The following is a 13239-nucleotide window of genomic DNA, read 5'->3' as shown; positions in this document are numbered from 1 at the left end:
AAAAATAGCAATTGAGTAAATGGAGTTTTTCATTAATTTCTCAGAAAAACAACATTTACATAAAATTTTTTCTTCCTTTTTGCATGATTCTCTATTGCATCAGAAGAGTTACTTCAGCTTCCTTCATTTTTATTTTAAAAGACCTTTTATCTTAAATTCCTTTAGTAATTTTTAATGAAATAAATATATTTTTGTGAATTTGTATTACGATTTATCTTGTCCTTATTATTTAAATAATTATTTAGCCTTATTATTACCATTATTATCGATAAACTCTGTAAAAGTTTGATATGTATATTTTAGATAATTTATATTTATTTTTAGTTTATTTTATTTTTCATTTTTTGTTTTAAACTTTTCACTGATTGTATCCTTTTATCAGCGCACACAACTTGTATGAGTTTTAGTTTTTGCATGCTGTCATTTGAAATATTCTCATGTAGCTTACATAAGATGTGGCACATACAAATTTTTAGTCATTGATGCATACATAACATCCTTGTCAAAGGTATAAAATTTTGTTGTAAAGAAAAATTCATAAGTTATTTTTTTACATCTTACACCATATGTCAAGGGAATATGTGAGAACTTATTAACAGATTTCATTAATCATAAGACAGTTAATTTCATATCAAACTTTTTCACATTTTGGGGTATTTTTTTGTTGTTTTTTTTTTAATTTATTTATTTATTTATTTTAATAAGACTTTTGCTAATGCCATACTTGTATACCTAGAACAACTATGAATAACTAAATGAGATCTTTTGTCATACCACAGGTTTCTTATGGATGTTAAACAATATGTAACACACATCGTTGCTCTTCTATAATGTATCACATACATAAAACAGTTTTTGTGTTATGGCGTATAAACGAATAGACAGCTTAGGCAGGTGTTTATACAGGAGTTGCAGCCTAGTGAACTGCTGTACTTCAGGACATACAAATCAACAAAAATTTAAGTGAATTCTTTAATTTAATTTTTTTTCATGTACTTCATATTTTACAAAGGAAATTAGCGAGATAATTCTGTTGAAATTCCCAGAAAGGGACAAACCATGATTTTCTTATGGTTTATTTATTTATTTAATTTTACTCTTATTTGACTCCTATGATTTAAACCGTCAGTTTTAGACTTTCAGCTTTGAAAAAAGAAACTTTATTTCAAACCCATAGATTGATAAATTAATTCATCTTATAAATATTTTTCATTATTTTAATTTTCAATTCTATCCTAAACACCTAAACTCGGATGAAAAGTAATTAGTTAATAGCTATCACCTTCCTAATTAAATAATCACTAAATAGTATGACTAATTAAAAACTAGGTATTTTAAAAGTTATTTTTAATTACACCTGACCTTTTACTGCTTTAGGAAATATTCTAGGCTTGTTTTTTTATTTAGTTTATGACCTGTTTTTATAAGCTACCCTTTTAATACTATTAATATATTCTGAAAGTGACCTGTTATTGCCGGATTATATTTATAAATATATATACATACGTACATACATACATACAAACATATATATATTATATGTATTAATATACATATACATATATGTATGTACACACATATATCTATCCATATATCTTTATATATATATATATATATATATATATATATATATATATATATATATACATAATATATATATATAAATATGCATATATATATATATATATAATACATGTATATGAATAATTAAAAACATTGGATTATATTATCAAAAGACTATTATATGTCCTAACTTTGTATTACATATCATAAGACTCTAAGATATATCATGATATCTATTATACATCATAAGACACTATGAAATGAACTTAAACCTATTCAATTATTTGTATATTTCTTCTAAAAAAATGTAAGGATAATATTTTAAATATGCTGTAAAAAAATAAGCTGAAATAGAGAGGGTTAGGAGAAACTGTACAGCTAAAACTGAGGGAAATCGAAGAAATAGTGCGGAGTCCATGGTATTGAGTGCCCTAATTTTTCTCGGGCACTTCTTGAAGAGTATGCCATTGCGCAATTGGTCGGCGAGGATTAGCCAACATGTCGCTCCAATGACGCAATTCAGTACCAGTGGAGTTGCAGCCAAGGAAGGTTCGTCCGATAGGTTCGGACGTCCCGATACGATCGTAATCAACGACTGTGATGTAAAGGGACACTTTCTGTAAAAAGATAAGAAGAAGAAAAAAAGAAAAAAAAAAAAAAAAGGTTTTTGTTAGTGAAAATGAAACAACGGAATGTCTTGGGAAATATAATGTCTGAAACCAAGAAATAGTCTACGGTATCCCTTATTCCCTCTCTCTCTTTCGGAGAGGCACTGAGCAGCTATACGCACAGATACACACACGGCAGTAACTTCCACCTACCGAATTCAATCACAAAGCTCCGGCCGGCTCGGGGCTATAGTGGAAGACACCTACCCAAAGTGCGACACAGTGGGAGTGAACCCGAAACCATGGAAACATTGCATTCCTGAAAATTTCTGTAAGGTAGAATTCTGAAATGCAGGATATATTCTCTTTTGATTTCCGTATCCATTGACAACCATGAAACATTTAAATCTGGCAGAATGTTTTAAGAATGAATAGATACATTATTGCTTAGATTCTCACTGTTCTGTCTGCACCTCATGAATTCTCTCATTATTTAACCTTTTTGACACCAACCTGCCTAAAACCACCTCTGGCTCTGTACTTCAAATATTTTGTTTTCAAAAGTTCTGAATTAAAATCTTCCACCAAACAATTTATGTTCTTAACACTAGCTTAATAATAACTAAGTTATTTTATTAAATTCTTTATTATATTTAAAATAATTGAAAGAAGCTCTGGGCATCTCAACTGAAATATTGTAACAAAAGGGTTGACATGATATCTTTTATCTTTTACTTGTCTCAGTCATTAGACTGTGGCCATGCTGGGGCACCGCCTTATGTTGATAATATTCCTTTCCTTTTTGCACTTTCCCTCTCTCTTACTCTCCTTACCTCTCTTGCTCCCTTGCTCCATCCATCACTTCTCTTTCTCTGCCTCCCTCCCTCTCTGTCTTTCCTTCCCTCCTGCCCTCCATCCATCACTTTTCTCCCTCTCTCCATTCCTCATTTCTTTCTCTATCTCTCTCCCTCTTTTTCTACCTTCTCTATCCCTTTCCCTTTCCCTTTCCACAGTCTACCTCTCACCACCCCTCAGCTCAGCCTCAGCTAACAACTCTCTCTCCCTCTTCTCTCTTCTCCAGCTAACAGTAAATGTAATACAGGCTGCCTCGAAGAATTTTAATCAAACAAATTGACCCAGTTCTATTTCTAAGGCTGGTACTTATTCTATCAGTCTCTTTTGCTGAACTGCTAAGTTATGGGGGTGGATGTAAACACACCAACACCAATCATCAATGGTCAAAGAAAATGAACAAACTTAATGATAATAATAATAATAATGGTCAGTACTCTGACAGAATCATAATTCTTCATTGCAATCAACTCCGTTCTATGAATTGTGTTCCCTAAAACAAACCAAAACAGCAGCAACTGCAACATCATCAAGAAAGCAAAAATCAAATCATATAAAAATGTATCTGTTGTTTAGCTTAATAAGAAAATTGCTATTATTCTGATTCTTGTGTTCTTAACTTTGGGGATTCATCATCATCATCATCATCCCCACTATCAGCATCAGCATCATCGTTATTATCCTTATCATCATTACTATTATCAGGAGTAGTGTCGCTCTTATTGTCATCACAACAGTAACAGGGTCATAACTGTATACATCATCGTCATCACCATCATCATCTTCATCATTGTCATCACCATCATCATCTTCATCATCGTCATCACCATCATCATCTTCATCATCGTCATCACCATCATCATCTTCATCATCGTCATCACCATCATCATCTTCATCATTGTCATCACTATCATCATCATCATCATCATCATTGTAATCATCATCTTCATCATCATCATCATTATCATTATCATCACTACATTTCTGATTATTATCCTAATCTTAAAACCTCTGTGAATCTTCTTATTTACTTAGTTATATTACTGGAATGAGTATATCGTTTTTATCTTTGTCAGTTTGAAAAAGTAAATAATAAACATACAAATTAATCAACAAACAAATGAATAAATAAATTTTTGGTAAGGATTACCTTCTTATCAAAGTTTAAGAAACACATATGTCTTCTCACCTCAAAAATATAAATTTGAATAAAAACAAAACAGCAAAAGCCATGCAGTGCAGTCAAAAGAAGAAAGAAATATTTGAGAAAAGATGTTTAGCGCAGTGATTCCCAACCAGGGTCCATATGGCCTTTGGGGTGGGGGGCATATGATGCTTGGGGATCCATATAAGACCTTTCTTTAATTTAACTTCATCTGCAATAAATTGGTTATGCTTCTACAATACACAGAATATTTTAATGATTGTTTTATATGATTTCTAATAATTTTTAATTATAAAAATATAATTGGGTTTTTTAAAACATCGAATGGCTAGGAGAGTCTATCTGAGCCAATGAGGAACCAAAGGAGTCCGTAAGTATAAAAAAAAGAATGGTTGAGAAACACTGGCTGGACATTTGCAGAAGAATTTGAAGAAATTTAAAGAATTTGGAGAAATTAGAGAAAATTAGAGTGAAAATGTTTTTTTGTTTTCTTTTATTTGTTTCAGTCATTAGACTGCGGCCATGCTGGGGCAGCACCTTGAATAATTTTTGGTCAAAGGAACTGACCTCAGTACTTACTTTTTTTTCGTTTAAGGCTAGCACTTATTCTGTCAGTCTCCTTGACTGAACCACGAGATTATGGGGACACAAACAAACCAACACTGGTTGTCAAGCAGTGGTGAGAGACAAACACAAAAACTCACACACACAGACACGTGTGTATGTGGTATGCCTATCTATCCATATATATATATATATGAAATAACGAAGGTGGTTAGACAATATAAAACCAAAATAGAAAATTTCAATCATTATTAATAGTGAGTGAGGGTGTGGGGTAGCATCTACATTGCTAGAAACAAGAGTCAAAGACCCTTATAGCCACAAAAGGCACGTATGTATATATATGTATATATATATATATACATACATACACATCATCATCATCGTTTAACATCTGCTTTCCATACTAGCACTTTCCATACTTGGATGATTTGACTGAGGACTGGCAAGCCAAATGGCTGCACCAGGCTCCAATCAGATCTGGCAGAGTTTCCACAGCTGGATGCCCTTCCTAACGCTAAAGGCCATACACACACACACACACATATATTTATACATATATATGACAGGCTTCTTTCAGTTTCCATTTACCAAATGCACTCATGAGGCTTTGGTCGGCCATAGGCTACAGTAGAGAAACGTTTGTCTCAAGGTGCTGTGCTGTGGGACTGAAACTTGAACCATGTGGTTGGGAAGCAGACTTCCTACCACACAGCCATGTCTGCAACTCATCAAAGAAGACCCGATTTGTAACTGTAAACATGTAAGTGTTTATTGGAATAAGAGGATCGGGTTGGGCTGTTTGGGCTCGGATGGTTTGGCATAGTTGAAGAGATACTCAGCCTGTTTTTTGTGACAGTACTTTTTGGCACAGGAGGCAAACACACACACACACACACACATGCGCACAAGTATTCTTTTATTCTTTTACTTGTTTCTGTCATCTGACTGCAGCCATGCTGGAGCATCACCTTGAAGGTTTTAGTTGCACAAATCGACCTTAGGGCGTCATCATCATCATCCTCATCGTTTAACGTCCGTTTTCCATGCTGGCATGGGTTGGATGGTTTGACTGGGGACTGGCAAGCCAGGAGGCTGCACCAGGCTCCAATCTGATCTGGTAATATTTCTACAGCTGGATGCCCTTCCTAATGCCAACCCCTCCAAGAGTGTAGAATGTGATTTTTACGTGCCACCGGCATGGGAGCCAGTCAGGGGGCACTAGCATCGGCCATGTTCAGATGGTGCTTTTTACATGCCACTGGCACGAGAGCCAGTCAGGGGGCACTGGCATCGGCCATGTTCGGATGGTGCTTTTTACATGCCACCAGCACAGGAGCCAGTCAGGGTGTGGGAGTGTGGCTGGCATCGACCACGATCGGACAGATATGGTCAGTTTAAATTCTCAAGGGTTAACTTATGCTCCAACCATATGGTGCATATGTTAATAGTACCAATATTGAAAGGTCTTTCGGCATTTGCCAATCAAAGACGTTTATGTTGATTTTTGTTCATGAAGAAACTGCTGTCAATGACTGAAAGAATTTTATATAATTATAAATTATAATTTGGCCAATGCCAGCGCCTCCTTGACTGGCTTCCGTGCTGGTGGCACATAAAAAGCACCAATCTGATCGTTGCCGTTGCCAGCCTCGCCTGGCACCTGTACTGGTGGTACGTAAAAAGCACCCACTACACTCATGGAGTGGTTGGCGTTAGGAAGGGCATCCAGCTGTAGAAACTCTGCCCGTTTAGACTGGGGCCTGGTGCAGCCTTCTAGCTTCCCAGATCCCGGTCGAACCGTCCAACCCATGCTAGCATGGAAAACAGAAGTTAAACGATGGTGATGATGATAAATGGACATCGACTGTGTTAAAACTGAAGACTGAAGCACTTCAATGTAAGGTTCTAAACCAAATATTCTCTTTGACTAATTCTTTGACCTTCATTCCTCCCATCTAATGACTCTTCTTTTCTTTTCATAATTTATTTTGGTGAATATTGGACAACACCCATAATTCCCTGATGCCACTGGGAGGAAGGAGAGAACCATTCTCAGACCTGGTGCTTGTAACTGAATGGACTGTGCTAAAATCACTTAACCATTTTGGCATCATTCTGCTAGAGACTGCTTGTGGTTCTATGATGCAAAATTCTTATTTAAAGTAGTCTGCATTATATGCTTCCTTTGTTAATCTATGTTCCAAGCACCATCTTAATAATCCAAGATATTCTACCAAAAACACTTCATTATTTTAAAAATTTATTGAAACAAAGGCAACATATTTTAACAGAAAAATGGTAACAAAAAGATCGAACCCTTTTAGCACCAACCTGCTTGAGCCTGCCCCTGGTTTTATAATTCAAACTAAAATTATAATTCTAAATTAAAATCTTCCATCAAAATTTTATGTTCATTTATGTTCCACACACAAGCTTAATAATCCAAGATATTCTACAAAATTTTCCATTACTTTTGGAACTAACTGCAACAAAGGCAGTGTATTTCAGCAGCAATATGGTAACAGAAAAGTTAAGAGTGAGGTGGTGGTGGTGGTGTTGGACTGCTTAAGAGATTTAAGTCCAACATTGGCAGAAGATTCATTTATTACAGCAGTGGATCGGATAAATTTTGCTACCATGACAACAGCAGACTCAATAAATTTCTTACCAAAGCAGCATTTCTAATCAATTTTATTACCAAGGCTGCAGACAGGATGGATTCTGGTACCAAAGCAACAAATCTGATATGATTTGTTACCAAGGCAACAAATCTAATATATATATTGTTTCCAAGGTGTCTTATTGTTTGAGTATTCCATTCTACAAATTCTTATGGCATCATTTTGTCAACAACAGGCCATCATTGATTTTCTCAGACTCTAAGAATTTTTTATATTGTTTATGAACCTAGTATAATTCTGTTGCTCATTTTTAAACATTTTTTCTCAAAGTTTTTAACCTCTTTTTTCCTTTTTTAGCAAGCGACTTCATGCGAAACAGACCTCCCCCTGGATAGGACACACACTTATCAAAGATGGCATTCTCTTACTAGAGGAAATCAACTCCATCCTGCTTCTACATGTAACAGTCGACTGGCTCAGTGGTTAGAGTGTTGGGCTCACAATCATGAGGTAGTGAGTTCAATTCCCAGATCAGGCTGTGTGTTGTGTTCTTGAGCAAGACACTCTATTTTCACATTACTCCAGTTCACTCAGCTGTAGAAATGAATTGCGATGTTATCGGTGCCAAGCTGTATCAGCTTTTGTCTTTCTCTTGGATAATGTTAGTGGTGTGGAGAAGGGAGGCCGGTATGTATGGGCGACTGCTGGTCTTCCATAACCAATCTTGGACTTGTGCTTTGGAGGGGAACTTTCTAGATGCAATCCCATGATCATTCATAAATGAAGGTTTTTTTTTACCTTATATCCTTAGTATACACATTTACAGAGAGGTTAACTGGATCATTGAGAGTTGAGTGTATTGACCAAGGACAGAATCCACAACTAGTAATAAGGTTTGAACCAGTGACCTTCTCACTTGGTTTTTTGGCACACTATTCTTTCAGCCAACCCCATTCTTCAAGTTGGTGGCAGTTGGTATTTGGGTTAAACCAAATAAAATTGTTTCTGCTGGTTTTAGCCTTTCAAATCATTGAAATTACCTGAATTGTTCACAACTCCCAACAGAAGAATTACTGTTATTTGGTGACAAAGCAGGGTTTGAACTCAGAACATGCAGAGCCAGAACAGATAGCACAAGACATGTCAACTGTCATGATTATGATCTACCAAGCCACTGCTCTCAAACGGTACTTTTTTTAATCAACCTTTATAGGATAAAAAGCAAAGTTGATATTTTTATTGTTTAAAAGAAGACGTTTGATAAGTCATTTTACATGTTTTTCAAAAATAGAATAAATTGGTAAATTGGTGAACTGGTAAATTAGTGTACTATGATGGATAGTCTAACAAACTACTCCTTCAGGAGTAGTGCCAGATTTAGGGATAAACCAAACAAATTACAGCTTAGGGGTACACAATCCATATGGGCCCCAGATAACTAAAAATAATTATATATATATATATATATATATTTGGCGTTAGGAAGGGCATCCAGCTGTAGAAACACTGCCAGATCTGACTGGCCTGGTGCAGCCTTTGGGCTTCCCAGACCCCAGTTGAACCGTCCAACCCATGCTAGCATGGAAAGCGGACGTTAAACGATGATGATGATGATATATATATAAAATACACACACACACATACACTTGAAGGTCTCGCAAAAATTGAAAACATACACACACACACACACGATACACACGCTCATACACACTCGCATATATATATATATATGAATATATATTCACATATATATAGTAGTTATGTATTAATGTTTACAAGATTCAGACATTTTGTTGGAGATCTTGAGAGAAGAGATACCTTGGAGAAATCAGATTAATTCTTACTTAGAGCAAATAAATAATTCAATAAAATATCTAAGGAACAAAACAAATGAAAAAACAAACAAAGAAAACAACTGAAAGAAACTACAAAGCGGACTAAAAGACAATGTGCAGCACTAAATATGACAATACTGACCGTTCTTAGAATGAGAGGATTAAGTTTCTAAGACAAAGGTGACAGAGACAAGTTGACAATACTTGATTCAACAAAATTACAGCAAAACAACGAAGAAAATGAGAAAACAGGGGAGATTTAGACAAAGTTGGTAATGATTTAATAGTAAATACATAAATGTCAGAACAAAATTGTTCCACATTAAACGTTTTTGTATTCATATTTCTGTTGAAATATGCTGCCTTTGTTTCAACAAATTTTCAAAGTAATAAAGGATTTAGTAAAATAACTTTGTCATTATTAATCTGGTATTTGAAACACAAATTAATTTATAATTTTGATGGAAGATTTTAGATCACTTTAACCCTTTTGTTACCATATTTCTGCTAAAATTCACTGCCTCTGTTTTAATTAATTTTGCTAGTAATGAAGAATTTCGTGATATAACTTTGTCATTATTAATTTGGTATTTGAAACAAATTAATTTATAATTTTGATGGAAGAGATTAAATTATTTTAACGTCTGGCCAGTTTAAATTACTGGTAAAATCCGTACAAAGGACTTCCATATACTTTCTGTCAACCAAATTTCACTTTCAAGTATAGGTCAGCATAAGACATTAGAAAATTAGGTTTGTATCAGATACCACGCAGTGGAATTGAAACTGGGCCTTTGACAAAGAAACAAATATGTTACTTAACCGCTTGACTATACTGTGTATGCAAAGATAATACAGTGAGATAAATATCGGATAACATCTAAACCCAAACTCAGGACAATGTGTGAAACCAAAACATAGGAGAATATGTGAAAACAGAGCAAAGTTGATAAAGGACACTAAATTATTAGGATCTTTTCCTTTTGAATGACAGATGTCAATACAATTTCTAGTTAACTAAACACTTTTAAACTTCATATACTGGTAGAATGTGTTTATAAAACATCATTTTTTTCTTGGCTTTATTAAGAAAATTCTATAGTTTGTAAGATATTTCGTCTGAAATTTCAAGCATTTCGGCAATTTTAACCAATCGCTCACCTCCATTTGGGGTGAAAAGATTCCGTGCTGTATGAATATGTCCCTTGTTTAAGAAACAGATTGGGTTTATTTACATTTGCGAAGAAAAGAAGATACCCTTCCCCCACCCTAACCCTAAAATAGATTGAAATGCAATAGATTGATACCAGGGCCATAATTATGGGTGACAATTTCATACGACACCGCTACAGAAAATGGGATTTTTTTCTAGCGGTGCCAAATGAAAATGTCACCCATAATTATGGCCCTGGTATCAATCTATTGCATTTCAATCTATTTTAGATTTAGAGTTAGGGGTGGGGGAAGGATATCTTTTTTTCTTCGCAAATGTAAATAAACCCAATCTGTTTCTTAAACAAGAGACATATTCATACAGCACAGAATCTTTTCACCCCAAATGGAGGTAATTGATTGATTAAAATTGCCGAAATGCTCGAAATTAAAGTGGAAATATGTTACAACATATAGAATTTTCTCAATAAAGCCAAGAAAAAATGATGTTTTATAAAAACATTCTACCAGTATACGAAGTTTAAAAGGACAATATATGAACCTAAATTTAGGACAACAAATAAACCCAAACATGTGATAATATATTCAGCTAAAGTCCTAAACACAGAGCAATAAATAAAGGGACTCAGTGATAGGATAATATATATATATTTCTTTATTACCCACAAGGGGCTAAACGTAGAGGGGACAAACAAGGTCAGACAAAGGGATTAAGTCGATTACATCGACTCCAGTGCGAAACTGGTACTTTATTTATCGATCCCGAGATGATGAAAGGCAAAGTCGACCTCGGCGGAATTTGAACTCAGAACGTAACGACGGACGAAATACCGCTAAGCATTTCGCCCGGCGCGCTAACGTTTCTGCCAGCTCGCCGCCTTTGATAGGATAATATATATTTTGTTAAGCCTGACACAGTACCGCCATATTGAAACGGTTATGGAAGATACCACAACCGTCACCTCCGAAAGTTTACCTTCGACAATCATTGTTGCATCGCCCTTTTAAGACTATTTGACGTCAACAAAAATTACTGAAACGATATTATCTCGGAAGAGATATTCTTTCTTCGCTGTGAATATAAAAATAAGTAACAAACGTGCAGCTCTAGATCTTTAAATGCAAGCGAATCCCTCCGACAATCCATCATTTTCCCGCTTCTATTTGCGATTCAAAAACGACAACGAAATAGTTGTGCTTAAAAAAACTACACATCGAAAGGTCGAAAGGAAAAAAGTAATAATAAAATCCCAATGTGTGTTGTTTATATTCGATAACTTACAACTTTTGATAAATGGTAAGAAGAGTGTTTCTATTTTAATCTAACGAGTTCCTTGTTTTGTGTTTTTCATGATAACCCTGCAAGATAACGATGCATTCATACAGACTCCAATATCTGCCGCCTCCGTTTTTTTGCCTTCCCGCCCTTTCTGTCGCAGTATTTACGCTTTTGTACACTCAACACCCATATGCACTCCTATCAAATTGATATTCATACGTTGGACCAAATTGATAAACAAACTAGAGGAAGAAACCTTAATTATACTCGATACGGAATAAGTTTTTTCTGTGTTTCCAATTAATCTTTGTTTCTCCCCCTTTTTGTAAAAACAGTGATAACAGATTCGTTTTATTTTTTTTTTAAAGTAAACAAAAGCTTGCTTCAGTTTCTAAATATACAATAAATAAAGTGGAAACATTAAAAATCTGATTCGTCTCTTTTAATTAAGAGGAGAAGCAAGCAGCATTCTGGTGTATGCAGACACCATCAAGTGCAGAATCTTGTGGAACAAGTTGTCTTGGGAACTTTCTTGACGCACACAAGACAGAAAACATAATGAATTGGGAATGGGCTTCGTTTTGGCCTCAGCAGTACGCAGGGGTGGCGTGTGTAAATGGAGGATTCCCACAGCTCTCGGCCTACTGCATGGCCTTACTGACCAGTCCTGAGGTCAACTTTGCCTTTCATCCTTTCGGGGTCGATAAATTAAGTACCAGTTACGCACTGGGGTCGATGTAATCGACTTAATCCGTTTGCCTGTCCTTGTTTGTCCCCTCTATGTTTAGCCCCTTGTGGGTAGTAAAGAAATATATATTCGATGGTCATACCGGAGTTAAGGTACCAGCCTATTGTGCAGCTCAGCTGATGGAAAATATTGCCAATGAAGATTCGTGGCAAGCTTAATGTCAGCCACGATACAGAAATCCTTCCCACTATTATGGATGTGTAGAACGACATGAAGACCTGTTTTCTTAAGTTTGATGATGGCAGGCGAACAATGGCAGAAATGGTTATTGGGGAAGACAAAAATGGCTCCACAGCAGTATGTGCTATTGTCTCACCAACACACAACTTCTTTGCTATATGTGTATATATATATATATGTATTGTGGATGCTTCGTATAGGCTGTGCGTATGCGGGGGCTTTTGGTCCATACATAGACAGCTCTATTATGTTGTGATCCGAGACCAATGTCGGCATCACTTTAACATTATGGATAATGTCCATATTGTTTGTGAAGCAGAGATCCAGTATATTATTTGCCCTTGTTGGTTGCAGCACAATTTGCTCCCTGAAAGAGGCGCCTGTGGGGTGGAGCAGGGATTCTGCTTGTGCTTGCTGATGGTCTGTCATCCCTGGGACCATTCCACATTCCACATTGAGGAAGTTAAAGTCACCCATGAAGAATACACTATTCTGTTGTTCCAGTTTGGCGAGAACTTCTCCTATTTTTGTTAGGCAGTCTTCAAATATGCCTGTGTGATTTGGGGCATCCGGTGGGCGATATGTAGTACATATGACGATATTCAGTTGTCTTTAGGCAGCGAGCTGGCAGAAACGTTAGCACGCCGG

At 35.7% G+C, this 13239-nt stretch overlaps 1 protein-coding gene across 8 annotated transcripts in view; it reads right to left on the bottom strand.

The window, feature by feature from the left end:
• Nucleotides 1–1850: 1850 nt before the first annotated feature.
• The window catches only part of LOC115223188 (synaptotagmin-1), a 143257-nt gene continuing 131868 nt past the window's right edge, over nucleotides 1851–13239 (bottom strand). For 6 of the 8 annotated variants that reach the window (XM_029793633.1, XM_036512289.1, XM_029793636.1 and 3 more), the window contains one exon: nucleotides 1995–2180. In XM_029793633.1, the coding sequence (XP_029649493.1) occupies nucleotides 1995–2180 (186 nt within the window). Of the gene's footprint in view, nucleotides 2181–13239 lie in introns of all 8 variants that reach the window. The other 2 variants (XM_036512288.1, XM_029793634.2) reach the window with 1 other exon arrangement.

Source organism: Octopus sinensis, linkage group LG22 (assembly GCF_006345805.1).
Source record: "Octopus sinensis linkage group LG22, ASM634580v1, whole genome shotgun sequence".
Lineage (NCBI taxonomy): Eukaryota > Metazoa > Mollusca > Cephalopoda > Octopoda > Octopodidae > Octopus > Octopus sinensis.
The sequence above is the reverse complement of the archived record's forward strand: the minus strand, read 5'-3'. Positions and strand labels throughout refer to the sequence as shown.